The 27,992-nt window shown below is 40.5% G+C and overlaps 4 protein-coding genes across 12 annotated transcripts in view; 3 read left to right on the top strand and 1 right to left on the bottom strand.

Annotated features, from left to right (window-relative positions):
* MUSTN1 (musculoskeletal, embryonic nuclear protein 1) overlaps positions 1-1,533 on the top strand; it is a 53,777-nt gene extending 52,244 nt beyond the window's left edge. The window contains exon 4 of the transcript XR_009726115.1: positions 1,523-1,533. The gene's annotated coding sequence lies outside the window, so the exon portion shown is untranslated. The remainder of the gene's footprint in view (positions 1-1,522) is intronic.
* Positions 43-15,979, top strand: NEK4 (NIMA related kinase 4). 9 transcript variants are annotated; one of them, XM_061357279.1, is made up of 16 exons: positions 43-171; positions 3,755-4,021; positions 5,030-5,227; positions 5,634-5,741; positions 6,404-6,558; positions 7,208-7,349; positions 8,210-8,635; positions 9,073-9,126; positions 9,355-9,498; positions 10,110-10,247; positions 10,622-10,694; positions 11,058-11,164; positions 12,383-12,471; positions 12,877-13,082; positions 14,656-14,789; positions 15,310-15,979. In XM_061357279.1, the coding sequence occupies exons 1-16, from the start codon at positions 115-117 to the stop codon at positions 15,400-15,402; spliced, it is 2,391 nt and encodes a 796-aa protein (XP_061213263.1). In that variant the 5' UTR covers positions 43-114; the 3' UTR covers positions 15,403-15,979. The 9 variants fall into 9 exon arrangements, with proteins under 9 accessions (XP_061213263.1, XP_061213261.1, XP_061213262.1 ...); XM_061357277.1 differs by having other exon boundaries at positions 43-207; positions 10,622-10,685; XM_061357278.1 differs by having other exon boundaries at positions 43-207; positions 14,668-14,789.
* An 893-nt stretch (positions 15,980-16,872) lies between these two features.
* On the bottom strand, positions 16,873-20,012 carry SPCS1 (signal peptidase complex subunit 1). Its single transcript, XM_061357306.1, has 4 exons — positions 19,908-20,012; positions 19,175-19,234; positions 17,953-18,039; positions 16,873-17,071 (listed from the first exon to the last, which is right to left on the bottom strand). Exons 1-4 carry the CDS (start codon positions 19,938-19,940, stop codon positions 16,949-16,951), a joined length of 303 nt encoding a protein of 100 aa, XP_061213290.1. The 5' UTR covers positions 19,941-20,012; the 3' UTR covers positions 16,873-16,948.
* A 1,043-nt stretch (positions 20,013-21,055) lies between these two features.
* On the top strand, positions 21,056-27,756 carry GLT8D1 (glycosyltransferase 8 domain containing 1). Its single transcript, XM_061357263.1, has 10 exons — positions 21,056-21,187; positions 21,965-22,016; positions 22,122-22,220; positions 23,569-23,785; positions 24,166-24,283; positions 24,789-24,873; positions 25,108-25,220; positions 25,762-25,928; positions 26,098-26,210; positions 26,889-27,756. The coding sequence occupies exons 2-10, from the start codon at positions 22,001-22,003 to the stop codon at positions 27,077-27,079; spliced, it is 1,119 nt and encodes a 372-aa protein (XP_061213247.1). The 5' UTR covers positions 21,056-21,187; positions 21,965-22,000; the 3' UTR covers positions 27,080-27,756.
* Positions 27,757-27,992: the final 236 nt, after the last annotated feature.

Here is a 27,992-nt window from a genome sequence, read left to right as displayed (position 1 = left end):
CATAGAGACAAGCGGCGTTGCGCTCTGCACGCCGCTGCAGCGGGGAGCTGCTGGGATCTCTATGGAAGCAGCGGCCGCGCTGCCGGGCTCTGAACGGGCCCGGGCGGCGAGAGGATGTCCCTGGCTGCCTATTGCTTCCTGCGAGCCGTGGGCAAGGGCAGCTACGGGGAGGTGAGCCTGGTGCGGCACCGCCAGGACAGCAAGCAGGTAGCGAGGGCCGGGTCGCTGCGGTGCCGGGCTGCGGCCGTGGCGTGGTGTGAGGAGGGCAGCCGCGGCCTGGTTGGGGTTGGGGGGAGTGCAGTGCCCGGCCTTGATATGGGTGCCTAGAGCAGCGAGCCTGCGGCCTGGTGTGGGGGTGCAGCCGTGACGGGGGCCTGGTGCTGGGGTGAGGGGCTGTTATCCTCTGTTCTCTGTGAAGGCTTTTATTAAAAGTGTGAAGAAGACTCTTCACCCCCTTTAATCTTAAAACTCCAAATCCCCAAAATCCGCACTTTTTTTTTTTCTTGTTTAAAAACTACTGGGGGGGGGGGGGCATTTCTTTTGGGTTGTTTTTTTTTTTTTTTATGTATAGTCTCTTGTTTTGGGCAGGAAAACCTAGTTTTGGTAGGCCTTCAGGTGACAGAAAACGCAGCTTGCTCCTTTTAGCATGAAGCAGAAAAGGCTGCTCTTGGCTTTTTGCTGCTTATATAGTCCCTTTATGATATACACGTGGTGAAGACAAAAATGATAACAAGGGTGGAAAAAACAGCCTCTGATGCTGGCTTTTGCTTGCATTGGCTGTGCTGGGGGGAGGAGATGGCGTTTGTATTCACTGTATTGACAGGGGCAGAACCAGGCAGAGTTCTGCTGCTGGCAGATTTGAGTGGGGTCATTTTTGTCTGTGCCTTTTTGTTGGAAATTTGGAATGATCTGTCTTGCCTGGCCAAAGTAGATGTGTTTGATAGGATAAAGAAAAGGGGATGGTGAGTGTCTACAGAGCGATACCACAGAAACCTTGGGTGAGAGCGTTACACCCAGGATTTAACTAGAGATGATGGGAGGAGTGTGCCCAGCAGTGATCAGTGGGTGCATACCTTCCAGATGAAGGCAGGGAAGAAGCTGGAATCCCTTTGGATTTGGTTGGATAGCAGTGATGGCAGCACTTGTTCCCTCTGAGCCTGTCACTTCGGTGCATAGTCCAATGTCAGCAAAGAGTTGCTAACCTTATCATCCTAAAAGTAAACAGCGCATTGAGGTGACTTTCAACCCTATACAGGTCCTTGAATTTCACGTCTTTGTCATGTTACTACTGGTCATTAACATTGGCGAGAGCTTTGCTTCCTTATCATTGATAGGTTACCTTAAATATTTGATGTGTGTAACTGTGTTTTGCTAACTTTAATAAACTTTCTTCTGTAGTGGGATGATCATGGTTGGTTGTCGTGGCTTTGACAACATGTTACATGTTCTGTGAAAGAAACCGTATTTGATTTAAGCGTATTTGCTGTTGGCTGAGTGCTCGGGTTTTTTTTTTGTGGAGGAGATTAAGTGGCTCTAAATGTTTAAAATCATAAAATCATGGAATAGTTAGGGTTGGAAATGACCTTAAGATCATCCAGTTCCAACCCCGCTGCCATAGGCAGGGACACCTCACGCTAAACCATGTCACCCAAGGCTCTGTCCAATCTGGCCTTGAACTTGTACACAGCTTGGTATGAAATAAGGCAGGAGATCATTGCAATAGACTTCATGGGAATCTTGTCAGGATAACATGCTCATTAAATTAAATATAACCACTGCTAGGTTTAAAGTTAGACTAAATGTATACTTTTTGCATTTTGGTAGTATATCCTTTAAAGATAGATGCTGATATAAAGCTAAAAGCTTCTGGTTTCCATGCCCAAGGATACATTTGGAGTTGGCTTGTCACACAGAACATAGTAGTTACAGCATTTCTATTTTATTTTAAGCTTAGATGATGCCGTACACAATTAGTTTCGTTATATTCCTCTTGGGAGCTTTGCATTGTCACAGGTTAGAAGAATTGTGGAGTTTTTCAGAGGTCTGCTGGATACTAGACACACAAAATCACAAGGTACTTTGATTTCTGCATAATTGGTTCCCTTGGGGCAGTCTTCCCCACCACTAAGTAAATATGCTGGACTAAATTAATAGGCCCAGCCTGGGAAGTAGACACCATAAGCAATTGAAAGAACAGTGAAACTGAGTAAGAAAAAATTGATTTAGATGTTTCAATTTAAAAGCTCTCAGGTAGAAGTGGGGTCACGTGTATACAGTGGCATGGTTGTTGTGTGGACAGCTGATGCTCTAAAAGTGATTACCACAAAAATTATGTCAAGAAGGGGCCAGAACTAAATACTAGTGCTGCGTATGATGAATGTGTATTATGGGTTTTATTGTCTCGTCTTCATCTTCAATTATATTATTGCTAAACCCTGACATTCCTAAGAAACAGATGTAATGTAGCATATACCAGGGAAGTAAATAACAGCTTTCATGTGCAGCTTAAAAAAAACACAATTTAACCCATCTTAATCCAGAATAAAAGAAATTTAGGACTGAGTGTAAGGCCTTTTGGCTTTCAGTATGACCAAGAGTCTCTACTTCCCTGTAGTAGCTCATTTCGTTTCTTCTTGAATAAGTTCAGGCCTGCGTATACAGAAACTCATGAATGCAACAGATGGTTTTAAGGCAAGTTGTTTAAAAAATAAATGATGTCTGATTTCAGGTTTTTGAGGATGTATTTTTTCAGTGTGCCCCTGACTGTAGCAGCCCTCCAGCTGCATCTCTACTTGCCACATGTCTTTTCCTAATAGGAGCTTTTTTCCTCTTCTTCCATTCTTCACTATTTTGTAGATTTTTCGTACAAAGCAGTTAATCCCAAGTCAGTTCTGTCTTGAAGGTCTTCTGTCAGGTACAAGTTTTTTAAGGAAAGAATGAACTGACCTGAAAAGCTCAGCAGCATTATTTTGTGCATTCAGAAATTCAGCTTTTCCAGGTATTTCTTGTGAATATGACAATTCTAACACCATTTTTTGGTCTTCAGATGCAAGAGCTATGTTTGCTGAAGTTGTGAGATGTTATATTTTGAGTTTCTCTTTTTTTACAAACATGTGCTGCATTTCTGAAGCAGCAAAAGAAAAAGTCCACTTTTCCTTAAAAGAAAATGAAAGGAATTGGGTTTGGTTTTCTAGCAAAATAAAATGAAAGGAATTGGGTTTGGTTTTCTAGCAAAATAAAATGAAAAGAATTGGGTTTGGTTTTCTAGCAGGGAAGAGCAAAATAATCCTAGCCAGATGACTTTTGTCCTAGACATCCATTGTCATTTTTTGCATATGATAGCATACTTTTCTTAATGTTACTATATTTTAAAGTTACTATTGAAATGACCTGTTTTGACAGTAACTGTGATGGACAAACAGGTATTTCAGGCTTAAGAGATGAACAATTGAAATACATTTAAAATGAGAGTGAAAAAAAAAAGATAAATGTGAACATGAGTCAAAACAAATCTAAACACTGTGAAATTTCTGTGCAGATATATTGAAGTAGATGAATAGAATAGCTAAAGCTCTTCCATTTTAATCACACAATGGTAGAAATGATGTATAACTGCTAGACAGATTGTAGCCTCCATATAGAATAATTTGTACAGATTTCAGATACTGTACTTCCTTTAGATTTGGGGAATTCCCTAGGGCTTCTGCATAGTTACTGTCATTTCTTACAATATACTCTGCGATTTCTTTTACAGTACATCATCAAAAGGTTAAACCTTAAGAGTGTTTCCAACCGAGAGAGGAAAGCAGCAGAACAAGAGGCACAGCTGTTATCCCAGTTGAAACACCCAAACATAGTCACCTACAGAGAGTCCTGGCAGGGAGAAGATGGCCTCTTATATATTGTTATGGGCTTCTGCGAGGGAGGAGATCTGTATCACAAACTTAAAGAGCAGAAGGGCCAACTTTTGCCTGAGAATCAGGTGGTGGAGTGGTTTGTGCAGATTGCCATGGCACTGCAGGTAAAATAAAGCGTAACTTTGTCACTTTCAGACAGAAGTTTAATTTGGCTCTTTCTGCATTAAAAAATTCCACAGTTAGGCTGCAGACTTTGAGTTCCAGTTTGGCTGGATTAGCATCTAGATACCATAGTTATTATTACCTTAGGAATGTACACAGATCACTGCAATCAGATTAACTATTTTAGGTAACAAATTGCTACCATATTTCATGCCTGTACCTCTTTATCACAATAGATAGTGGTGATATCCTGTGTATTCACAATTCTAGTTTGAAATGTTTCTCTGGTTTGAAAGTTTAGGCTAAATTTACAAAATGTTATGTCTTAAAAAAGAAAAAATAAGGCCGACTGTTTCAGAAGCATTGTGTATTCTGTGGTTTTGCTGGTGTTTTTTAAACGGTAAATTTAGACTACTAAATCATAATTTCTATTAAATCTTATCTCACTCTGTTGAAGTTTAATAACTAGAGGTTATGAAACTTCAGGAACAATTGTTAAAGTAATAAAGACCAGATGAGAAATAAGAAATTGGACAGAAAATGCTATTTGAAAGTTGCCTGCTGTGATCAGACACATGCAAGTGTTCAGTACTACCTGTTCTTGTTTATTACAAGACTAATTTTCTTCTGTTTACTCAAAGCTCATATTCTATTTTTGTGTGAAATTTTATACTTAAGACTAAGAAATGCTCGTCAAGTAATGGATGCGGCATAAAGTTAAAGTCTGAGTCTTAACTTTACATTTTTACTTCCTCTTTTCTGCTGGCTTGTTAGAGCCACACAGGGACATTTCACTAAAGTAATGCCAAATTTTGGGTCCATGCCATATCAGGCATTCTTAATTTACTAATGCTGCCTTCAGCACAGGCACTCCTGATTTTGGTAGTGATGTGTGTTTCTTTTCTATATTTGTGTTTTTCATCTTTGACTTGTGTAATGTGGTTTTAGTTTTCAGTGTAAAGGACCAATTAGAAGTTATTTAACTCTATTTGTATGTTTCCTCCCCCCAGTATTTACATGAAAAGCACATTCTGCACCGAGATCTTAAAACTCAAAATGTTTTTCTGACACGAACAAATATAATCAAAGTGGGTGACCTGGGAATAGCCAGAGTGTTGGAAAACCAGTATGACATGGCCAGCACTCTCATAGGCACACCGTACTACATGAGCCCTGAACTCTTTTCTAACAAACCCTACAACTACAAGGTAGAGTATGTTAATGCAGATGTTGTTTGTTAGGCAATTTATTTTGTCTGTCTGGGAGCATTACAGTCTTACTGGTTTTAATTTCTTGTCTACAGTGAGCAAGAGCTGAGGGGAAACAGTTCTACTGAAAAATCACAAGATTTTTATTTGCCAGTTAAAACCAATATTGTACTTAAAACAAAGGAAAAGTCCTACAAACAGAAACTTTCTGTACTTTTCAGAAAAATCTGGTGATAGTCAGAAGAAAATGATTCCGTTGATCAAAATGGAAAATAGAGTGAGACTGAAGCTTAAAGCTTGGTCTTCATTAGCTGACTGTCACTAAAGGCTTCTTCTAAAGCAGGTGACAAACTTCTGCAAATAATAAATAGTTCCCTAAACTTTTTTTTTCTCTCTTTTTCTTCAGTCTGATGTTTGGGCATTAGGCTGCTGCGTTTATGAAATGGCTACACTGAAACATGCCTTTAATGCCGAAGACATGAACTCTTTGGTGTATCGAATTATAGAAGGAAAGGTAAAAGCTTCTACACTTTTTTTCTCTGTGCTTGGATTTTCTGTCTAGAACTGAGATTATCTTTTCCAATCAGAAATACTGCATGGAGTTAAAAATACTTTGCATGTTACCTGCATCATTGCATATGTTGTAGGACTGGTATTTCGTCATGGTATATGATGTAATGTGAGACCCAAGAAGTTATTACTTTGTAGATATTTGGTGAAGTTGTTTTGTTACCCTGTTGTGTAAGTAGTATACTGATTAATTTTCAGAGTTCTGAGCTGACTTTCTTAGTTTGCTCCTGGGTTAAACATTGTGCAGAAAGTTAAATCACTTTTCATGTGGTGCTATTTTCCGGTTAGGTGAGAGTAGCTTCCTTAAGTGTCTGTCCTGCTTGGTATGTGATAAAGTTAATATGGAATTGTTTACATTTTTAAGCCTATTCACAGAACTTTCACTGCTGGTATTAATAAAATTACAAACAGTTCTTAGACAAAATACTTTGAATTTCTATAGTCTTCTTAATGCTAAGCACTTGGGAAACTTCAAGCATGTGAACAATAGGACTGTTCTTTATGCAAAGGATGTAGCTGAATATAACTGTCATGAATAAATAATCTAGCAGTAGCCCCTACTGACAAATACGTTAAATAATATCAGACTTCCCTTTCTTTTTACAGTTGCCACCCATGCCAAAGGATTACAGCCCACAGTTGGTAGAAATAATAAGAACTATGCTCAGTAAAAGACCTGAGGAAAGACCTAGTGTGAAAAGCATACTCCGACATCCATATATCAAGCACCAAATTTCTTTGTTTTTGGAAGCCACGAAGGGGTAAGATACTTTCGTTTGAGTGATTCTGTGCAAAATATTTGTGTTACTGTGGTCTTTGTTTGACAACTTTTCCTATGTTTTTGCAGCTGTATAAATGACATTATCTGCAGTTACAAAGCATATAAACATATGAGTTTCCTTAGATGCTTTGAGAAATAGGAGTGAATTAGAATGGAAACAAGTTTCTTGTGTAAATGTTGATTAAAACTGTGCATTGGTTAGGATTGCACAGCTTAGTCATGAGTTAGTAAAAAAAGAAGGAAGTGATGCAAAATATACACCTTTCCATATGGTTCTTTGAGGCCATTTATCAGCTGAGAGTTATAATAGCAAGCTCCTTTTTATATTCACTGATGTAATTATTTTTGTCAGGTTTAGTCAGTTATTTTACTGCCCCAGATAAGACAGATCTTAGTGCTATGCTGAATAAGCATACATTGCTGGCAGAGTCTGAATGGTATTTTTAAGCCCCTTTTATAGATCTAAAATGAGTATCTTGTGCATGGTCTGTTGAAAAAACCCAGTATCTTATACTCCCTGTATGTAAGCTGTTTAGTGTGGTGGGTTCTTTTAAATCAGTATGATCTAGAGAAATAGCTTAAGGTCTTGTTGATGGTGATTGAACAAACAACTTTTGTTTTCTTTACAGGAGGGCAGCCAGAAGTCAAAAGAAAACAGTAAATTCTAAACCTAAAGATCCTTGTTCTCTGGTCTCAGTAAATAACGAATCTCATAGCAGGAATGTTACACACCAAAATCACTCCTTTGAGCAAGCTAGGAAATACAGAGTTGTGAGTTACATACTTTTTCTTTAAGAAAACAAAAAAAAACCCACTTGTGTTTTTCTAGAGAAAAACCACAGTTTTATAAGAAGTGCCTTAAGCATTTGTGAGAACATAGATCTGATTCCTAGCAATGGGTAAAATGTGTATGAAGGAAGAAATTGTGTTTAGGCAAGAGCAGACATAAACAAATAGCTGTGGATCAGTAAAACTAATTGCAATGTCTTGTCTATAAGATGTTAACTAAACAACATCCATTTTCTTCTGTTGTGGGTCACTGTGAATTACTCATGGGCTTTTTGTGTTCAAATATTTTTAAAGTATTTGATGACAAGTGGTAATTTTTTTAAATATATGGTTTTGACTAGAAAAAACTGATGATAGTTACAACCAAAAATTGTTTCTTTTTTGGAGCTCTTTCTAGTGGTTAGAACAGATCTTTTGTAATGATTAATCTTGTACATGTTTGTTAGTTTCCATAATGAGTTTGTAATGGTTTAAGCTTTCAGTGCTGAAATACTGAATGTATATGGTGCAGTACATCTTAGAAACTGTGGATACTTGCTGGCTCCTCTGTTATGGAAGAGCCAAGGGAGTACAACTTTTTTTTTCGTGGTCCTGATGAAAAGTAGGTGTACTGCATGTGTATAAACCAGTGCCTGAAATAGGGCATTTGCAAATACAGTCTGTACCTCTTAAAAAATGTGCGTTACAGCTTTTTTGAGGCTCTTAATTCATAATTGATTGTAATTTCGTTGCAGTTTATGTACCTTGGTATGTTAATGAATTTTCTTAGGTACTTAGAGTTTTCTTTCATATGTCTGCAATACCCGAAAGGTAATTAACTTTTGTTTTCCTTTTAATTCTAGAATGAAGAAGATTACGTCATCAAATCTAAAGCCACCAAAATTTGTCCATCAGAAAAACAAGCTGTTGAGTTGGAAAGCAAACCAAGCAATAATGATTTGAACAACCTGGGAGACTCCTTAGCTACAGTTAGTGATGTGAATATTGATATCTTACCATCGGCAAGGGTGAAGTATGGAAGTGAGAAGTGTGGCAGTGAACATGTTCCAGAGAGTACTAAAGCAAAGAGAAATGTGAATGTTCCAGGGAGTTCTAAAACAACATCCAGTAGCCCACCAATGAAGGAGGATGGACTACAGCAAAAAGCAAAGCAAGTTTTCAAAGCTGAGAATGTTGAGTCTAAGCAGTCTTCTGTTGATGCTACAGGAGATGGTGACACTTTGAAACTCCTGCAGCCTGTGTCACGAGACCAAAAGCAAACTGATCTGGTAATGCATTTATGTTTACTTGAAATAGGCTTTGAAATAGATTTAACTAATGGCCAACTCTTAAAATTTAGAGAGCTGCTGATGTGGTTTTTTTTGTCAAAGTAGGATGCTGCTGATGTCATTAAAGAGATGCTGAAGTAGTTAGGAGCTGTGGCTTCAGATTTACAAAGGCAACAGGGTGAAGTAGTTTTAGTCTTATGTCTAGAAGATAGAAATTCCATTTTTACAGCGAACAGCAGTTTTTTTTCCAGCTGAGAAGAGAGATAGTAAAAATAGTTCTATAACTTCTCTGTTCTAAATAGGCCTGGCTGATCTTATTGGTCCTGATTTGGAGGGGGGGGGGGGCTAATAGGTGGTGATTGTCATTTCATTGCATTATTGTCTACAGTGATATTTTTGTACATGCTTTTATGATGAGAATTCATTATCTGTTGCAGAGCTTGGATTCTACTGAAAAGCTGCTGGCACCACTTGTCCCTCTTTTAATTCAAGTAAGTGCCCTTCTTGGAAGGTTTAGTAGCTTAAAAATGATGGTACTACAGGTATTTCTTTTAACTGTGTATCAAGTAAGAGGTTATTGTGGCTGTAACTGCGCTATGTTAAGGTGAATGCAGTCCGGATAGTAAAGTGGCCTGTGGTGATTTTTTTCTTTTAAAGTGCGTGTGCATAAATCTGGAAATGGCATGTCTATATTTTATTAAAATAGTTCTACTTACTAGGATGGTGTCTGTCCTGGAGCTTCGGGAGATTCTCAAGAAAAAGTTACCTCCCACTTGCAGCCTCATAGTTCTGTGAGTGAACCCTCTCTCTCACGGCAGCGACGGCAGAAAAAAAGAGAGCTTTCCGAAGTCTCTTCAGAGAAGGTGCAAATACTCAAAAAATAATTCTGCTTTTTCTTTTAAGGCTCCTGCATTTTGTATCTTTAAAAAAAGGACCTATTTGGTTAAAAAAGGTGGGTTTTTTTAATGCTATTCCTGTTCCACCTGTATCCGTATAACTTCATTGGTAACAAAATGCAGAACATTTAAGATGTTCAAGGATTTACAGAGACTGCCTCTAAAGGACATCTCATTAGCTCTCACAGGTGTGGAGTGGGTGTGCCAGATGGGTGCAAGGAATCACAGAGAACACTGTGCTGTGCTACAGTCTTTCGTAGCAGTTTCCATCAGGTCTTCTCACTGTTTGTGACTACAAAATACATAGCAGTACATATCCTGACTGTTGTTGATAAGGCTACTTGTAGTGGGTAGTAGATTACTAGGACTTTGGAACAAACATGTAATGGCTGCCCTGAGCTTATGAGTGCAGACTCTAGAAAGAAGATCTTGACATGTATAGTAGGTAAGGGCTGCTGAAGAGGTTACAGAAGAATCCAGAACCTCTGGCATCCAGCCTTACCATGCAAGAAGATCTTCTAGACTGTAGAGTACTTTTAATAAAAAATGCACAAATTCTTGCTCACTTCTTTTTCAAGTTCAGAACAGCTACTCCCCGGCCTTTGCCTTTGACTTCTGATGTGAACACAAAAACACAGAGGTGTGCAGAGCAGTGTGGTGCTGAAGCTTCTGAATCTGTAAATAGCACCAAAACCAGTCACATTGTCGTTTCAAAGGTTAGTGCTGAATACCACATCAGCTTATTTTTGTCTCTCGTTCCTCCTGAGCAGTTTGTTTTCTGAGTGCCTACACAGTGAGTGTAATAAATGTGTAGTAGCTTCCTTCCTAATGGAAGTCCTGTCAAGCACCTGATCAGTGCAGGATGAGAAGCTGACTTGCTGGGCCATGGAGGTCAGAAGCTCCTTTTCCAGAGTTTCATTGACCAAGACTGCTTTGTAATAAGTCATTAACATCTGTTAGGTGATCAGAAGTTCTACTCTAATAGCTCTCTCTTCCCTCAGTTGAAATGGATTTTTTGCTTTATAGGTGATTAGATAACAAAAGCCGTTGTTATGTTTGCTAATTAATATCAAATGAACTTATTTTGAAGGAGCGGCCCTTGTCAGCAAGAGAACGAAGGAGGCTCAGACAGTCTCGGGAGATGTTTCCCTCTGGTAGCTCAGGTTTGCATATGAACATTTTATCTGTAAGTAGGCTAATAACTTCTTTGTGGAGAAATTATAACTTGTCTGTTCTTCATTACCATCTTCAGAAAGATGCACTAAGGGTAAAATAAATATTTCTATTGACATGTCTTTATTTTTTTGCTGCTTAGTCAGTTACGTTCAGCTGCGTTTAGCGGTGGCAACTTGTCTTTGAAATGTACGTGAAGCACCGAATATACACCTTTCATGTACTGTAGTAGCTACAGAATACCTGCCTGCCTGTCTTCTGGCAGGTGATAAAATCTTTCTTGAATGAGCATGAAACTACTTCAAAATACGTGCAGCCAAGTTTTAAATATTGTGAAAATGTCATCCTTACAGTGATTCCAGCAAGAGCAATGTCAAATAGTGCAGTAGTTGAAGCAAAATCATATATGGAAGATCATGTTAAAGTTACTCAATCTTCATCAGATCCCAATATTTCTCAGGTAAACTGGTGTCATCTGCTTTTGAAATATTTAAATGCAGACACAATTTGGGAAGAAAGTGATATTATATGTATATATATATATATATATGGAACTCTTGAGTTAATAAGAGTTCTCTGTGAATATTGTTTTGTAAGTCCTGGGGTAGAGTATGGATCTCTAATCCTCATTTTGTTTGGGCTAGACCAGTTTACAATTCCAGGCTCACTGTGCCTTTTCACTCCACTTGTCAGAGATGAAAACTAAAGAACTCTTTCTGATTGTTATGGGCTCTCTAAATTGCAGTGTTTATTTTATTTTGAAAGGGAAAAAGTTTATCCTGAGCTATGCTTTAGTTACAGATCAATAGTCTGCTTTGAATTTATGTCAACAGCACACTACCTTTAGCCTGGTAGATTGTGCTTTGATAGTGGTGTTCTTAATCTGTCATCATTTTAAGTGCATACATTTATGTACTGGCAATAAGGGATAGTTGCTAGATGAAAAGTGAATAGTTTCTATCAACATGTTCTTCCTTGTCTAATCAGAAAGTCTTTTCTGAGGTCTTAAATATACGTTTGACAGTCTTCGGCAACATCCGGGGAACATTAGTGATCCCAGTAAATGCAGAAGAGTCATAGTGAAGAAATTTCAGTCTGAAGCTCAAAGTCCAGCACTTGGCATGGAAAGCGTTTTGCATGTTTTACCTAATTGTGTATGTTTATAATGGATATCTAAATGTACAAACTTCATTTGTATTCACAAACTGAGATTAAATTGTATGTAAATATGCTAGTGATGGTTTTGCATATTATGCTATGCACTGAACACAACACACAGGTGGTTAAAATCTCTATATTTTAGGGAATGCTAGGAACTTACTGACTGATAAAATATTTAAATATTCTTTTAAAATGTGTGTTAAAAGACCAATAGATGGACTTTATAATACAATTGGTAAAGAACTGAAACAAGATTTGTTACTAATAGAGGAACTCAGTGAAGCATTTATAGTGGTTAAAACTGCATGACTCAGATGTAATGTTTGTCACATAAGCATTTCATAAAAAATACTGATGATGTCCTGTTTATTAGCTTGTTTTTAGAACAAAGGTTGCACCTTTCAGATATTATTGAGTCTGTAAAATATGCTTGAAAATGTTTCTTGCACATAAGAACAGTAGCTTGTGCCATATTGATAAGTTGCTTTCAGCTATTTGAATTTTTGTCTTCACTTAGAGAAAGAGAGAAACCCATTGCCCATCTGATGATGAGCTAAGCTCTTCCGCAAGCTCTACAGATAAGTCTGATGGTGACTCGAAGGAGAGGTAAGTGTTTTGTTTAATACTGTGCAAGAACTTTCACTGCTGTGTTGGACCTTGACTTGGAATGGAAAAAATGACAGGAATTGCTTTCACATTTTATCTCTACATAGTGGTTGAAGAAATATGTGATGTGTCGAGAAAATGAATTCCATTTAATTGTCTTTCTGTGACTATAAACTTGCTTCAACTTTCTGGGACATTAATTGTGAATTTTTGCTGAGTGAATGGGCTCTGAGCCTTTGTTAGATGAACTACTGGTGATGTTGCTGTTGATAAAACTGCATCACAAGAAATAACTTAACAATGGAGTACTTAGCAGGGCCTCGCTAAACTTTTTGAAAGTCCTCTGAGTCCAAGATGGAAGTTGCGTCATTATTAGTGACTGAATCACATCTTCTCCTCTACTAGAAAGAGCAACATGAACGAAATGAATGACTTGGTGCAGCTAATGAACTGGACACTGAAAATGGACTCTAAGGAGAACTCTGTAAACTGTGCAACCTCAACTCCAGCCCCAGAGTTTAAACTTCATAGAAAGTATCGAGACACTTTGATTTTGCATGGAAAATCACCTGGTGAATCAGAGGAATTCAAATTTGAAGATATTTCTTCAGGTTGGTTGCTTTGTTAGTGCTTTAAATGAATGGTTGTCAACTGATAATTAACCAAAGAAAACCTGCTAGTGGGTAACAGAAAACAATCCACTCATTTCTTCTCAAATCTCAACAATGGTTACAGAAGTAATCATCATCCTAAGTAATTCTGTGTGCAAAACTGCTCCAGTTGTGGTTTACTTGCCAAGGAAAGGAATGTGTGTTTAATCTGTGTAGTTACTAACGAAGAGAGAAAGCTGGTCTGCAACATGATTTTTTAGTCAAGTAACTTAGAAGCTTCCAAAATGAACAGTTAGAGTATTTTGAAATAAGATTTTGAAGACATTCATACAATTTTGATAGCTGTAAAGCATTGTGAATTGTGGATAAAGCTGAAATTGTACACAAAGCATTAAACACAGGGGAGGTTTGTATGAGTATAGAAGTTCATCCTCATGGCAAAATTTGGGCAAGGTTATTTTTCCAACAGATACAGGCACAATAATTGAATTGCTTTTCATATTTAAGGTCTGGTCAAGTATGTATGTGCATTCCAAAAAGCAAGAAAACAGCTGTATTTGCTGTGACTCCAGTTACTGTGCAGCAAGTGAAAAAGCTGAGGGTGGGGTTTTGAAGTCTCAGATGCTCTTGTCGTTATTGTTTTAAATGGCGAGGATTCGACTTGTAACTGCTGTGGTGATAGGCAAAGCAATTGGAGAACACTGGATTTTACTCTGGTAGGTTGATTCTGCATAGCCAAAGTAAAACACATTGAAAGAGTTAATCTCTAAGCAGGTGTCACAGAATGTTGAAAGTACAAATTTCAGTGTTTGGGGTTTTTTTTCTCTCCATTTTTCTGCCTCTTAATTATTGTGTGGTATGATCCTCCAGCTGTTCACTTACTACCATTTGGGATGACAGAGCTACTGAATTTCTAAGCTGAAACTTTAATTAGATCAGATATTTTATTTTGACAAAGTGGTCCGTCCTATAAAAGGAGTGTCGGTGATTTCAGTGATTAAAAGAGCAAGCTGGTGTTCTCAGTTCCTAACAGAGGCCTCCCCTTATAAAATGACTGTCTCTTGTTGGCAGCTTCTGCTGAGGAGCAAAAGCTTCAAAGGCTGTTGAGACAGAGAGACAGATGACAGAAATGATGCCATTAGTGTTTTACAGTGATTAAACTTTTCTTACATTTGCTTAAGTACAAGGGATTGAGTTACTGAAATACTTGGCTGATGATGCACTATTAGAGAGTAGTACTTTCCATTCAAATAATACTTCCAATACAGTATGCAGGAAACAGCTGAAATGAAGTTACAGGGTCCTAATTGTGCAAACTTTGTCTGACTTGATTTTGTCCTGCCCAGTGTTGCAAGAGTTAGCAGCTGAGTGCTTCAGGTTCTGACATTTGTGATCATCCTAGCCAGCCCGTTCAGATAAAGTTATTTCCTGCACATGGTGAGCTGGAATTCTGAAGTAATGCATTCAGTCGTCCCATGTTCTTCTGCAGAGAGTATGAAAATTGACTGCACTGAAAGTACTTATTACTGCATTGATTTTAAAAACTTACTTATCTTACTGCATTTTTTAATAGATATGTTATCAGTTCCTAACAAGATTAGGAGAATGGTTGAAATCCTGAGATCTGATGTGGTTCAAGGACTGGGAGTGAAGCTTCTTGAGAAGGTGTACAGCATCATGGAAGAAGAAGATGAAGTGAAGAGAGAGGTGAATGTCTCTCATAATAAAATTGTTTGATTTCTTTATAAACCTGGATAAATGAGCAGGGTCTTCCCCCCGCCACATCTCCCTTTTAGATATTGATATAGTAGTGCAAACCTTGATTCCAAAAAGTATTTATTTTTGACTACACGTTACTTCCCTCATGCACCTCATGTCCAGAGTGACAGTTTAATGTCACTGCTGGTGACTCCTGTTTGAGGCAAGTGAGCAATGCCTCCAGCTCATTTGAGTCAAAACTTGGTTAAAAATGAATTGCTGCATGGTTAAGTGTAACCTGTGAAGATCTGATTTATGTTTCAAATTGTTGGGTGGGATTTGGAACTCTTGCCTTTGGACAACAGACTTGGCTATTTTTCTTCCTTCCCATGTGTGTTTCAAACTTTATGTGCCACTTCTAGTTGAGTGCTTTGGTAGTTTGGGTTTTTTTATTTATCTTTTAGTAGTTCCTGATTTTTTCAATGTCAGTAAATTTTGTTGCTTTTCTTTTTTTGTGTGCTCTAAATAGCTGCAGCTGCAGGAGCATATGGGAGACAAGTATGCGAGTTACAGTGCCAAGGCACGACATCTGAAGTTTCTTGAAAAAAATGTAAAGTTCTGACCAGACCCCTTCCCTCAGAGAAAAGGACTGGTTTATAGCCCATTTGATAGACTGGACCAGTTTACAGAGCACCTCCTTTGCTGGAATAAGGAGGTGAACTTGCAAAAAACTGTGTAGTTATATTTTTATGTTAAAATGTGAGCCAGATTATCATTTTCTCAGAAGAGAAACTGCTTAGTTTAGTTTTTATTCTCTTAATGAAACTTTTTAAGAAGTTGCTTTTTATAAATGAAAAGAGGGACAGATGGAGTTTTGTACAGAAAGGAGCATCAGAACCAGTTTTGGTTTGAATGTGCAAAAGGTTTTTGGTATGGTTATGTGATAATGGAGTAATGAAGTTTATGCCAGGGCTATGGTGTGATAGGCTACAAGCTATATTATACCAAGTAGCTGTGCAAACTTAGCAGGGAGAAACAATTACTAATTTTTATAGCACCAAAATCCCTTCATCTTCTGTAAATTGCCAAGTTAAAGTGCTAAAGGGGGTGGCTGTGCTGCTTTTAAGTGGAGCCTTTCTTTTTGTGTTTTATTGCTAAGGCAGTCACTGAGGCAGTGGAAAGTATTTGGTAACTGGATATGTGTGAAAATGTTCGAAAACAACACAGCCATGGTTACCATGGTCCCAGCTGGAGAACTTCCTTTGCCTTACAAATAGCAATTCCTTTTAGGAATGGAAGTGCCCAAGACCAGAGTCACTTAGACAAATAGGCATCATAACTTTTGCCCTTCCTTGCACCTAGACTGTGTTGCTACACATGCCCAGGCAGTGTCATGTACCATCACTGTAGGAAAATCACTTTTTTTTAAAGTACAAAAAAGTGAAAAGGTAATTGAATTTCTAAAATAAAATTTTAAATGCACAACCTGTCTCTTTCCCTACCTCTAGTTTAAATATTGTAATCTCGAGCACCTGTGAGGGAGATGAACATGACAGTAAAGACATGCTATACCTTTGGATCCTGCTGCCTCTGGCATGTTAGAGGCTCAAGTTAAAAGATTTCAAGAGCTGCTGTATTCTGCAGAGTCAAGGTGTTACTTTCTCTACCTGGGCAAATTTATGTAAGCAAAACCTGCCACTGTAGAATCTCCTATCCTAGAAAGTTTCCAGCTCTAAGCCTTGTTCAGAACCCTGGGCTATGGACCCTTTTACAGGACTTGGTACAACCTGACCATATGGATGGATTGTTTTACACATGGTTAGAGATATTTTAGCAGAAATCCAGATTTTTTTTTTAGGCTATGACAACAGCTTAAGTACACTTGATTTGATTTGCTGTGTTCCTTTTTAGTAGAATACCCAAGTGAGACGTGACCTCCACTAGCTTTTGGAGGTTAATCCCTCCCCACCTTTGCCTTCCCAGTGACTTCACTGACACTCCAGCCAAGATTTAGAGTTTTCATGCTCTCTGCAGATCTTGGTGTGCTCATAGTAGTATACAAAGCGGTAAGAAAAAAACCCAAACACCAAGCCAAGAAGTATCATTTAGTGGAAATGCACTTAAAATTTAACAAAGTAACAGCATAAAGAACTAGGAAGGGAGGGGGTTTAACTTTTAGCATGTCTCTTTGGCTTTCTGTCCGCTGGCTTCTTTTCTTCTGTTCCTGACTCTTGGACAGGGAGCCACTTCAGAGGATTGCGACGGTACATAGGCCACGGAGGGAGTGTTAGCTTAGAGAAAAGGAATGGAGGCAAAACATGTAAATCAAGGTGCTAGAGAAGTGTTCCAATTAGTGTTCAGAAAGTTCACACAATTTCATATTATAAAGATATATATATTTTACATTGTATCCTGCATAATTATGGGTGACTAAAGGACCCCAGCGAATTTCAAGGAGGAGGACTACACCCAGCCTGGATTACTGAGGTAACACCAGCAACCCAACCTCTCCAATGCTTCAGTGAAACCCTCCAGTACCTGGCCTCAGAGCTAAGTAACTGTACCAAGACCAACTATGAGGATGTTTAGCTTGAGAAAGCAGATGGAGGGTGATGCCATAGAACTGTAGTGGCTTTTCAGAATGGTAGTACGTGTGTGTTAAGTAGTGATTGGCCAAATCATGTGGCATCTGAACACTCAAAAGGTGTAAGAACCACTTGCAAACCCAGATTCAGTGTGCTCCGACTGGAATGGGACACCTCATGTGCAGGAATAAGGAATTACTCTTGTAATTCTATGCTTTCTGTTCTCACTTCTCTCCTAAAATGGCATGGGCCAGCTGTACATTTCTTCTGACAAGCTGCTACTGCACAGAAAGCCTCACTGTCCTTTCTGTTATAAGTGCTATCAACTTGACTTAAAAGTAACATTTAATTGAAATAAAAAATAATTCTAAAGCAGTATTAAATTGCAGCGTTCTCTAAAATCTGACTAGCCTTTAAGAAAACGCACTTCCTGGCTTGTAAAGCACTTTCTACAAATGAAAGAGAGTACAAATACGCATCAACAGTCAGAATTATATAGGAAATACTTGTCTGTGTTGACAGCCCCTTAATTTAATGATGCATTCAGGTGCACATATTTTTTGGTTTGGGAGCAAAAAAAAATTTACCAAACACGATAAAGCAAATCCAGCCATAACTATGTAGACGGTCCATCCAAACTGCTCAGTGATGTAGCCATAGATGAAGCCAATTATCTGCAAAACAAAATTTAAAGATCACACTTAAAATGAACAATTTGCCATAGAATCATAGAATAGTTCAGGTTGGAAAGGACCTTAAGATCATCAAGTTCCAACCCCCCCCTGCCATGGGCAGGGACACCTCACTCTAAACCATATTACCCAAGGCCTTATCCAACCTGGCCTTGAACACTGCCAGGGATGGAGCATTCACAACCTCCCTGGGCAACCCATTCCAGTGCCTCACCACCCTAACAGGAAAGAATTTCCTCCTTATATCCAATCTAAACTTCCCCTGTTTAAGTTTTAACCCATTACCCCTTGTCCTGTCGCTACAGTCCCTAATGAAGAGTCCCTCCCCAGCATCCCTATAGGCCCCCTTCAGATACTGGAAGGCTGCTATGAGGTCTCCACGCAGCCTTCTCTTCTCCAGGCTGAACAGCCCCAACTTCCTCAGCCTGTCTTCATACGGGAGGTGCTCCAGTCCCCTGATCATCCTCGTGGCCTCCTCTGGACTTGTTCCAACAGATCCATGTCCTTTTTATGTTGACACCAGAACTGCACACAATGCTCCAAGTGTGGTCTCACGAGAGCAGAATAAAGGAGCAGGATCACCTCCTCCGACCTGGTCACGCTCCTTTGGATGCAGCCCAGGATACGGTTGGTTTCTGGGCTGCAAGTGCACACTGAAGCTGGCTCATGTTCATTTTCTCATTGACCAGCACGCCCAAGTCCTTCTCCTCAGGGCTGCTCTGAATCTCTTCTCTGCCCAGCCTGTAGCTGTGCCTGGGATTGCTCTGACCCAGGTGTAGGACCTTGCACTTGGCATGGTTAAACTTCATGAGGTTCGCATCAGCCCACCTCACAAGCACATCAAGGTGCCATGACTAAGTGTGTGTCTGGGAAAGCTAAGCAGAAAACAAGATGTTTTCAAGAGCACAGTTCGCACATCTTTCTAACCTTGTTTTTAAAACTTTAGACCAATAATGAAAGTAAAAGATTGAAAAAGGAAAGTCTGAATCCATGAGAACCCCCTTGATTTTGTCATAGGCTTTTAGTGACCCACTTAAGCCAAACAATAAGAAAACCCAACTTGTTTGTAAGATAACAGAATCCTGGATGTTATTGCCCATAATTCCGGTATACTTACTGCAGAGACAAGAATAATTCCTTGAAAAATCTGCTCTGCTAATTTTTGACCCTTGTAGTCCTGTGGAAAGAGATATCTTGTCAATTACCCAAACCACAAACCTGCCACTTAAAACTCAGGTGAGCACCTGGGGACAGCCCCATCACACCTTCTCAGCTTTTTTGTTCAACTGTCAAACCAGACTGATGTTACTTTTCTTACAGTGTCTGGATTACAAGGGTAAAAGAGTTAAGTTCTCAACTCAATTAACCCCTACAGTCTTCACCACATCATCTAAAAATAAAAGCAAGTCTGCTCAGAATAAATAATGCAAATTCAAGATATCATTATAGTTAGATAAGTATCCTGAGGTATAACGCTGTAACTCCCCCCCTTCCAGAAGACAGTACGTGCTTCAGAGGATATGGATTTATGTCACCTCTGTTTGCATGAGTGGCTTTAATGAAAACTCTGTCTTCTGTCTGTATACAGCATAGCCATACAAGTACGGATGGATTTCCTCCCACACCTGTGTATTACTCTCGTTTTACAGCACATTAAAGCTCTAATTTTCAGCCAAAAAATAAATCGTAATGACACGAAGCGCCACCCCGCACCCAGCAGCGGCTCCTCACACGCGGCTGCCAGCACGGCACGGAAGAAGGGATCGCTGAACCCCGCAGGCAGCGCTGCAACCAGCAGCGACATGCGAGGAGGGCCCGGGCGCGGCCAGCCCTTCGCGGCGCTGCCCTACCATCTGCGTGGGGATGGAGCGGATGTTCAACATGGCGGCGGAGAGTGGTGTCTCGCGCTCCTCGTCCTGCTCTTCTTCTTCGTCTTCGTCGTCGTCGTCGTCGTCGTCGTCGTCGTCGTCGTCGTCGTCTTCCTCTTCCCCTCCAAAGCTCTGCGAGGCGGAGGTGCGGCTCAGCGGGTACCAGGGGTCGGCGCGGTGCCGCAGAAACGGAAGAGTGCTGCTGATCTGGCCGGAAGCACTCCTTTTCCGCTCCGCCCCCTCCGTCGTCAGTTGGAGGGCGCAGCCGCCTGCTTCAGCCGGCGCTTCCGGGGTGCCGTTGTCTCTGCTGCCGCTGTTGTCCCAGGACAGGGTCTGAGCGTGAGCCTGAGCCTGGTCCTCAGGCTCGGCCTTCTTCGCGCCGCCATCGCCCTGCTCCTCCATTCTCACCGGCCGACACCACGCGGCGTGGGACGCTGTCTCCCCGGCAACGGCGGCTTTGAGCCGATCTGAGGGGCCTTCGGCCGGCAGGTGTGATGTGCCTGCGTCGTCGCCTGTCTCAGAATCAACGTTGACTTTCAGCTGGCAGGCGGGCATTTCTCGCGAAGCTGCCGCCGCTCCGTTAGTACCGTAGAACGAGCACGGTGCAGCTTTTTTGCCTTGCGGCCGTCAGGCATCGTTGCGGACACCCACCCTTCGGGCTGCTGCTGGGCGTGGGGGGGCGGCCGCTGGGGACGTTCGTTGCCGAGGTGGCAGTTGGCGGTGGTGCGGGCGGGCGATCGGTGAGGTAAGCTAGGGTCTCGGTAGAGGAGAGCGGGGCTCTTGCAGCCATGCCTGTGCTGTGCCTCCCGCGGGGCACGCAGGAGAGGCTGAGCGGGACTCTCTTAAGAGGAAAAGCGCGGTTTGTGCCGCTCGTAGAGGAGGCGGTGAAACGGGACGGGAGGAGGGGGGGGGAACGAACGAACACTCAGGACGCTCAGGTGGCCGTGTGCACCGTGTCAGGGCGGTAATGGCCTGCGGCAGCGCGGCCATCAGCAGGTGTGCTAAGGTTCCGTGTGGGGTTTTGTCTTCAGCCTCTGGTAAAGTCGGGCTGAAAGTGGCTTCGGTACCGGCCGCGGTGGTCTCGCGGAGGGGCGGGAGCCGCGTGTCGGCTTGTGCGCGCCGGTGAACCCCGGCAGCAGCGCTGGGCTGGCACCGGCGGTCGCTCCTGGTGCCCGGCCAATGCGGCTTCCCCTGGCAGAACCGCGACAGCGGGAATACCGCGGTTATGTCTGACACACGTAATAGTTACCACGCAGTTTGCGGTATTTAATGTGGGGGCTTTGCAAGGGTTTTAATATAGAGCTGTAGCTGCTGCTTGAAGTCTGCATGCTGGTAAGTTTTGAGTGCGTTCTGTGGGTCACTTGAGAGCTGCTTCATGCTCCAGGATGTGTAGTTCTTGTTCTGATTTTACAGGCACATTTACCGTTAATTAACGAGTAAGTGTGTTTGAATTGCGTACCAAAATTGCATCGCTGCATGGTGGGTTTACTCCCTTCTTTAATACGATGGTGGTAGCTTCCCTCACACTTTCGTGTGACGATACTTCAGCTGATGTTGCTTTCTGTAGAGAATGAGAATGTATAGTGCTATGTGTTAAAATCTTGCGCTTAGTTAGGTATGGAAAGAAATGTATAATCCTTTGCCTTGTTGCTGGGGTGCTTCTAGTTCAGATGGTTAAACGAATTGGTTCAACAATGAGAAAACCATATGTAATCTTCCAGATTCTTTTCAGATCAGTTTTGACTGGCAGGAGGAGGTTTTTTTCTGTCAGTGAAGTACGTGGCAAGATCTGTATGTCTCGCTTTCTGTCTCAGAGTTCTTCTTTAGATACATCATTGTAGGTATGTCATATGCACTTACCAAGACACCACGCTCTGTTATTAAAAGGTGGCATATAGTTTTATCTATTTTAAGAGGAGGAGACATTAACTACATTTGGAAACTGTTTCTGGCACTCCTGGTGACTGTGCTATGCCTTGTGTAGGCATGCACTGGAAGCAAAGTGTGACTGCTGTGTTTTTTCTCTTTCAGGTTTGCAGGAATCTTATGCCAATAAATGAAATAACAAGAGGAAAATGTCATTAAGGAAAGGTATGTGCATATGTGTGTATTGAATTTTTTAAAACTCTCTTTTGTGCTTTTCTGAGTTTCCCAGTCTTTCTCTGGTTATATTGATAAACTTTTCTAAATTTTCAGTGAACATTTCCATCCTTATAGTGGCTGTTGTCATATTTTTGCTGGTTCTTCATCATAACTTCCTAGGCCTCAGTGACTTCTTGAAACGGGAGTTGACAGGTATGTTGGGATTTATTTTAGCTTTGAAATGAGTATTTTTTTCAAGATTGGTGAGAAAGCACATGCTCTGGCCAGACAGAAACCACCACATTGCTGAAATAATGAGTACAATAATGATCAGTTGTTTACATAACAAGATATGATTTTTGGAATTTTTTTTTTTTTTTTTTTTAATAGATCCCTGTTCTCATACCCAGGAAAATTCAGCTTGGTGGGCTTGTCTGGTCTTGCTGTTCTTTGACTTTTCTTGGTCAGGAAGCCAGAAGAGAAAGCAGTAAGGGTTCCTCCTTAATGGCTTTAGAAGTCATTAAGTTATGACTCAGTTTATTTCGCAAAGACTTATTTTTCAGGAGACTACTTTTAGGAACTGCATGTGGTCCCACAGAGCCTCTTCATGTCCCCAGTTTACCATTCCTGGGAGCTGTGATATCTAGGTAGCAGTTGCACAGGTGTTTCCCAACAGCAGTTGAATTGGAGCCTGACAGACCTTAACCAGCAATCTGTTGAAGTCAAAGCTGTTGAGTTCTGTCATCAGGAAATTGCAAACAGAAGCAGAAGCGCAGCTTTGTGAACAGCAGACTACTGCCCACAGACTGCCAAGTCCCTGTTTGCTATGTTCCTCAAATTCCCCCAAATTGTCTAATATGTAATAGTCTAGATCATTTCTTATAAAAACTGTGGGTATAGGTAATGGCATGTTTTTATGGGTGATGTGGTCTTGTAATAAACTTCAATGCTGACCTCCCATTTTCTTATCTGTACACTGTGACTATAAATTTTTGAGATTTCAGCTTTGAAAATGAAGTGTGATCTGTGATCCCTGGAACAAACATGGAAGATGTACCTCATGCCTTGATCTTCAGTGGGAAAAAATTTGCAACAGCGACTGTAATTTAGGATTTCTGTGTTCTTCATTGGTTCCTACCTTTGAAGAAAAGTGTAAGAAAAATAGGGAAGGGTGATGTGGAGAAGACTAGAAGGTGGATTGGGTAAATGGGAGCGAAGTCAGATTATAGGCATGGCAGGGGGGTCCAAAGGTAAGTGCAGCCTGCTGTACTTTAAGCCTCATTTTAGTACCTTATTGTGCCGTGTGTGAATATGTGTGGTTAAATGCATGTAGCTTATATGGAAGTGTAAATTTTCCTGTTCATGAACATCTCAATTCTCAAGAGCATGTGCTGTGTTTTAAGTGTTTGATACTGGCTAGCATACTGTAATCCACACCTCATCTGAGATATCCAAGTACTTGCGTAGTAGAAATAATTGAAGGTGTTGAAAATTTTAGTGTGGTAATAATGTCTGTTTCATTTGCATAGAACAAGTATGTGATGGCATTTGTACTCCACAGATGCAAATCCATTAGGACTTCAGCCAATAGATTTCATACCTGCAGTTCCCCAGAGGCTGGCAGATGAAAGGAATGATAAGGAGATTTCTGTGGTCATCGCAGCATCAGATGAGAGGCTAGGGGGTGCAATTGCAGCCATGAACAGTATTTACCGTCACACCAGATCCAACGTGGTTTTCCATATTGTTGCTTTGAATGATACAGTGGATCACTTGAGGTAATGATCTTTTAATTAGATTCCTGCAATACTGTAAAACACGTAAGTGTCTCTGAGAAGAGGAAAAATGGACATTCCCTGGGACTGCAGTCCTTTAAATTGCAGTCCTGTCTGCTGCTGCTTATTGCAGCTTGTTCACAAGGCTGTTGTGGAGACTCCTACAGTCATTCCTTCTGGCAATGTTTCAGAGAGGGAAAAGAGCCATCTTTTCTGGTGGGGTTATATCCAACCACTGGGGCTGGAATTTGTTGGTGGAGAGGTTGTAAAATTTTCATATTTCTGTATTTCATCTAAGCAATTCAAATGTTGGGAGTGAATTTTCTCAATTTTTCTAGATTGTTCTTTTATCCTTTGATCTGTGCCTTTCTTTCTGTTTGCAGGCTGTGGCTAAGTAACATTGCTTTGAAAAATCTGAGATACCGCATTTTGGATTTTGACCCTCGTGTCTTAGAAGGGAAAATAGAAGTGGATCCTCAAAAGGCAGACACCTTAAAACCAGTGAGGATGATGTTGATTATTTTTTTCAGTTATTAGATACACAGCCAGAGGTCAAAACCAAATCTCTTGCCATAGAACCAGTCTTTTATAATGAAATTCCTAAATTTCAGTAAACTTCCAGATAGTGAGATATGGATTTGAAATCTACCTGTGCATGCCTCATACCATTTTTTGCCGCTGGCTACAGTGAAACACAGCAGCTTGCATGTCAAGCATGCTATCACCTCAGAGATACTACAGATTTATGTGGAGAAATCAGAAATTCTAATATAGACCAGTTTTTAAGTTAGTTTATTAATGCACAAATTCATAGGAAACCAGAAATTGATGGAACTTGTTTATTTTAAATAGCTTCTAGGATATTGCTGCCTATTTTACTTCCTTGGTAGAAGTTGTTTTGGGCATTATTACCATAGATAAGCACCAGGAATATCAGTCAATTTCACATTAATTTTGGCAATTTGTCATTTAATCCTTCACTTACCTTGCTTTCATGTTTTCACAGCTAACCTTTGCCAGATTCTACTTGCCCAGTTTGGTACCTCATGCAGAGAAGGCTATCTATGTGGATGATGATGTAATTGTACAAGGTACGGGACTTTTTCATAGCCCTTTGCCACTGGCCTTATGCTGAGGTCAGTATGCCATCTCTTACAGTAACCAAAAACTTCTATTTCGATCAAAGGTGTAAAAACTTTGTAAACATGAGGGACTTGAATTAAACTGTGTGGTTTTATCTGCCGTAGCAATGGAGTGAACAAAATGTCACTCAGCGCTTAGTCAGGATTGCTTTTAATTTTTCTGTGCTTGCTTCCATTTTCCAGATGATATTCTTGAACTTTACAACACTCCTTTGAAACCTGGACATGCAGCTGCATTTTCAGATGATTGTGACTCAATCACCAATAAAGTTGCTGTCCGTGGGGCAGGCAATCAGGTTTGTTTTCTTCTGATTCAGTGGTAGCAATACTATAAAGCCCAAGCTTTGGAAACAGGCGCTGGGATTTAATGTTCTTGCAGGATGACTTCCAAATGCAGTGAACTAAGAGATTCCTACGCAAATCAATTACTCTGATGTTTGATTACAAATGACACCTGCAGCTTCTGTTTAGGTGCAGTAAAAGCACTTCACATTTTTGCTTTGCTTTACTATGAGGGCAATTCCCAGTGTGGAACAGCAGATATTAGAGCATCAGAGGGAGAATTTTTCATTTGTGTTTAAAAAAAACCCACTTTTTCTGGGAGTGGTATCACAGTAATAATATGATATTATTAAGACTTAAAATATATAGCTTATAAAATCGTATTTTTTTAATGTTAGACCTCATAAGCTTGCTTTCTCTCACTTTATAGGAAGGGGTATTTGATTTAACTACATGAAGTAACACCTACCTATTGAGAGTTGTGCAAAGTTTTTCTTTGAATATTAATTTGACCATAATCTAGGCTAATTTCTACTCTCTTTTCCCTCCCCCCAGTATAATTACATTGGGTTTCTAGATTACAAAAAAGAAACCATCCGAAAGCTTGCCATGAAAGCCAACACCTGCTCTTTCAATCCAGGAGTTATTGTTGCCAATTTGACAGAATGGAAATTGCAGAACATCACGAAGCAATTGGAGAAGTGGATGGCACTGAATGTAGTGTAAGTACCCTCAAGCTGGGGGCTACAGCACATCAGGGATTGGGATATGGTAACCCATATGTACCTGCATGTAGCTGTGGATACCTGCCATGCAGCTGCAAGGGAAAAATCAACTGATTTGGGGCCACATTAGCATCTTTTCCCAACTTCTTTTCGTCTCCTCTTCTAGAGAGCAACTTTACAGTAGGACTCTGGCTGGCAGCATTACAACACCTCCATTGCTAATTGTATTTTACAAGCAACATTCCAGTATTGATCCCATGTGGAACGTCCGGCATCTTGGTGCGTATGAAACACTTGTGATACTGCTCCCCTGGTGTGTTTTTCCAAGTCTGTAGCTGAACACCTAGTTGATAATGCAGCAAATGGATCTTTGCCCCTCTCTGTTTTTATACCTTGCTCTTTAAAAAACACTGCTTTGCAGTACCTTTTTGGTGCTTGTTGGCCTGATTCCTCATGTTCTTTTATTTAACTGCTAGGGGGATAGTTCTTGAATTGACCTACTTTCAAATTACTTCTCATTTCCCTTTCCTTTCTCCCCGTCTATATTTCCATGTATCTGGACTGATACTAGATGTTCTTCCAAGCCTGTTGAGAGGAAGAGATATTCCTATCTATGCTGCTACTGGTCAAAGCCTAGTGCTGGGAAAGCTTCCTTAGGTTTTGTTTCCAGTGAACAATACACAGGCTGCCAAATACATCTGGGTGTTAAGGGGGTTTTAAAGAACTTTTCAGGTTAAGGGAGGACATTAAAATAGATACTGAGAAAGGTCAAAGTGGCATTCAGTTGCAACTGATTGTTTTTCACTTTGTCCTGATTTATGCCTCCCACATCACCTCCTTTCTCCGTAAATGGTGGTATTTCTTTTGTTAAAATTCTTTGGGGTGATGTTAAAATATTGCATATTGGTGTTTCTGCTGCCTTTATTCTAGGCACTAATGCTTCTTTTTTGATAAAAGGGTCTACTGCTGGAAAAAGGTACTCTCCTCAGTTTGTGAAAGCTGCCAAGTTGCTCCACTGGAACGGACATTTCAAGCCATGGGGAAGAACAGCTTCATATGCTGAAGTCTGGGAGAAGTGGTATGTTCCTGACCCGACAGGCAAGTTCAGCCTAATCCGCAGACATTCAGAAGCCTATGAAGCAAAGTAGAGTCCATTTTAATAACTGATGGCATTTTCTCAGGAAACTTCTGGAGCCAAGCAATCTTTTGTGTTTAGCCAACTTGTATTTCAGAGCAGTCCTTTCACCTTCTGGAGCACGAGGTGAGGCAATAATTCGGGTGCAGTTCTGAAATGCACAGGTCCAAAGGAGACTCACTTGTGAGACAGAAGATTCTACACCATCAACACTATAGAAAGCAAGGGAATATCTCCACGAACTAGCACTTTTATTAGTTCATTTCTGTCTGTTGTGCATTCTGCTGCTCTTTACTACAAGTCTTCTAGAGGAGAACCTACAGAAAGAAACATTTCTAAGAACAAGATACATCTTCAGCTGGTGCTTGCACCATGCAAATCTTGCACAGCAGTGTACTGTAACTAAGAGCTGCTTGGGTTTTGTTCTGGGTTTTTTTGTTTGTTTTCTTATCCTGTGAAATCTTTTCCTCAAACCGTCTTTTCTTGCATGAAACATTCTTCCACCCATTTCTGTGTCTTTCCTGTGGAATTCTGCAGAAATGGATATATTTCTTGAAATATTAATTTTTCAAGTATTTCTACACTATGCAAAGTGGGTTTAACTGCCAGTGAACACTAAATCAGTTTTTGTAAAGTGTTAGAGAAAACTTTGTTCAAAAATAAAACCTAATTTTAACATGTTGACTCAAACCTCAGGTAATGGCAACCTTGATTCTAGTTTTGATCCATGCAGTACATTTCCTTTGTACTTAAATGCAATAGAAGTGGATTCTTCTTCGTACTTAAATGCAATAGAAGTGGATTCTTCCCCTCTACTCCGCTCTTGCAAACCCCCCCTGCAGTTCTGCGTCCAGCTCTGGAGCCCTCTGTACAGCAAAGACATGGACCTGTTGGACAGAGTCCGGAGGAGGGCACAGAAACCATGA

Source organism: Neopsephotus bourkii, unplaced genomic scaffold (assembly GCF_033783945.1).
Source record: "Neopsephotus bourkii isolate Nb327-2 ecotype Australia unplaced genomic scaffold, CSIRO-AGI_Nbou_v1 NB_887, whole genome shotgun sequence".
NCBI lineage: Eukaryota > Metazoa > Chordata > Aves > Psittaciformes > Psittacidae > Neopsephotus > Neopsephotus bourkii.
This window is presented reverse-complemented; position numbering and strand designations above follow the sequence as displayed.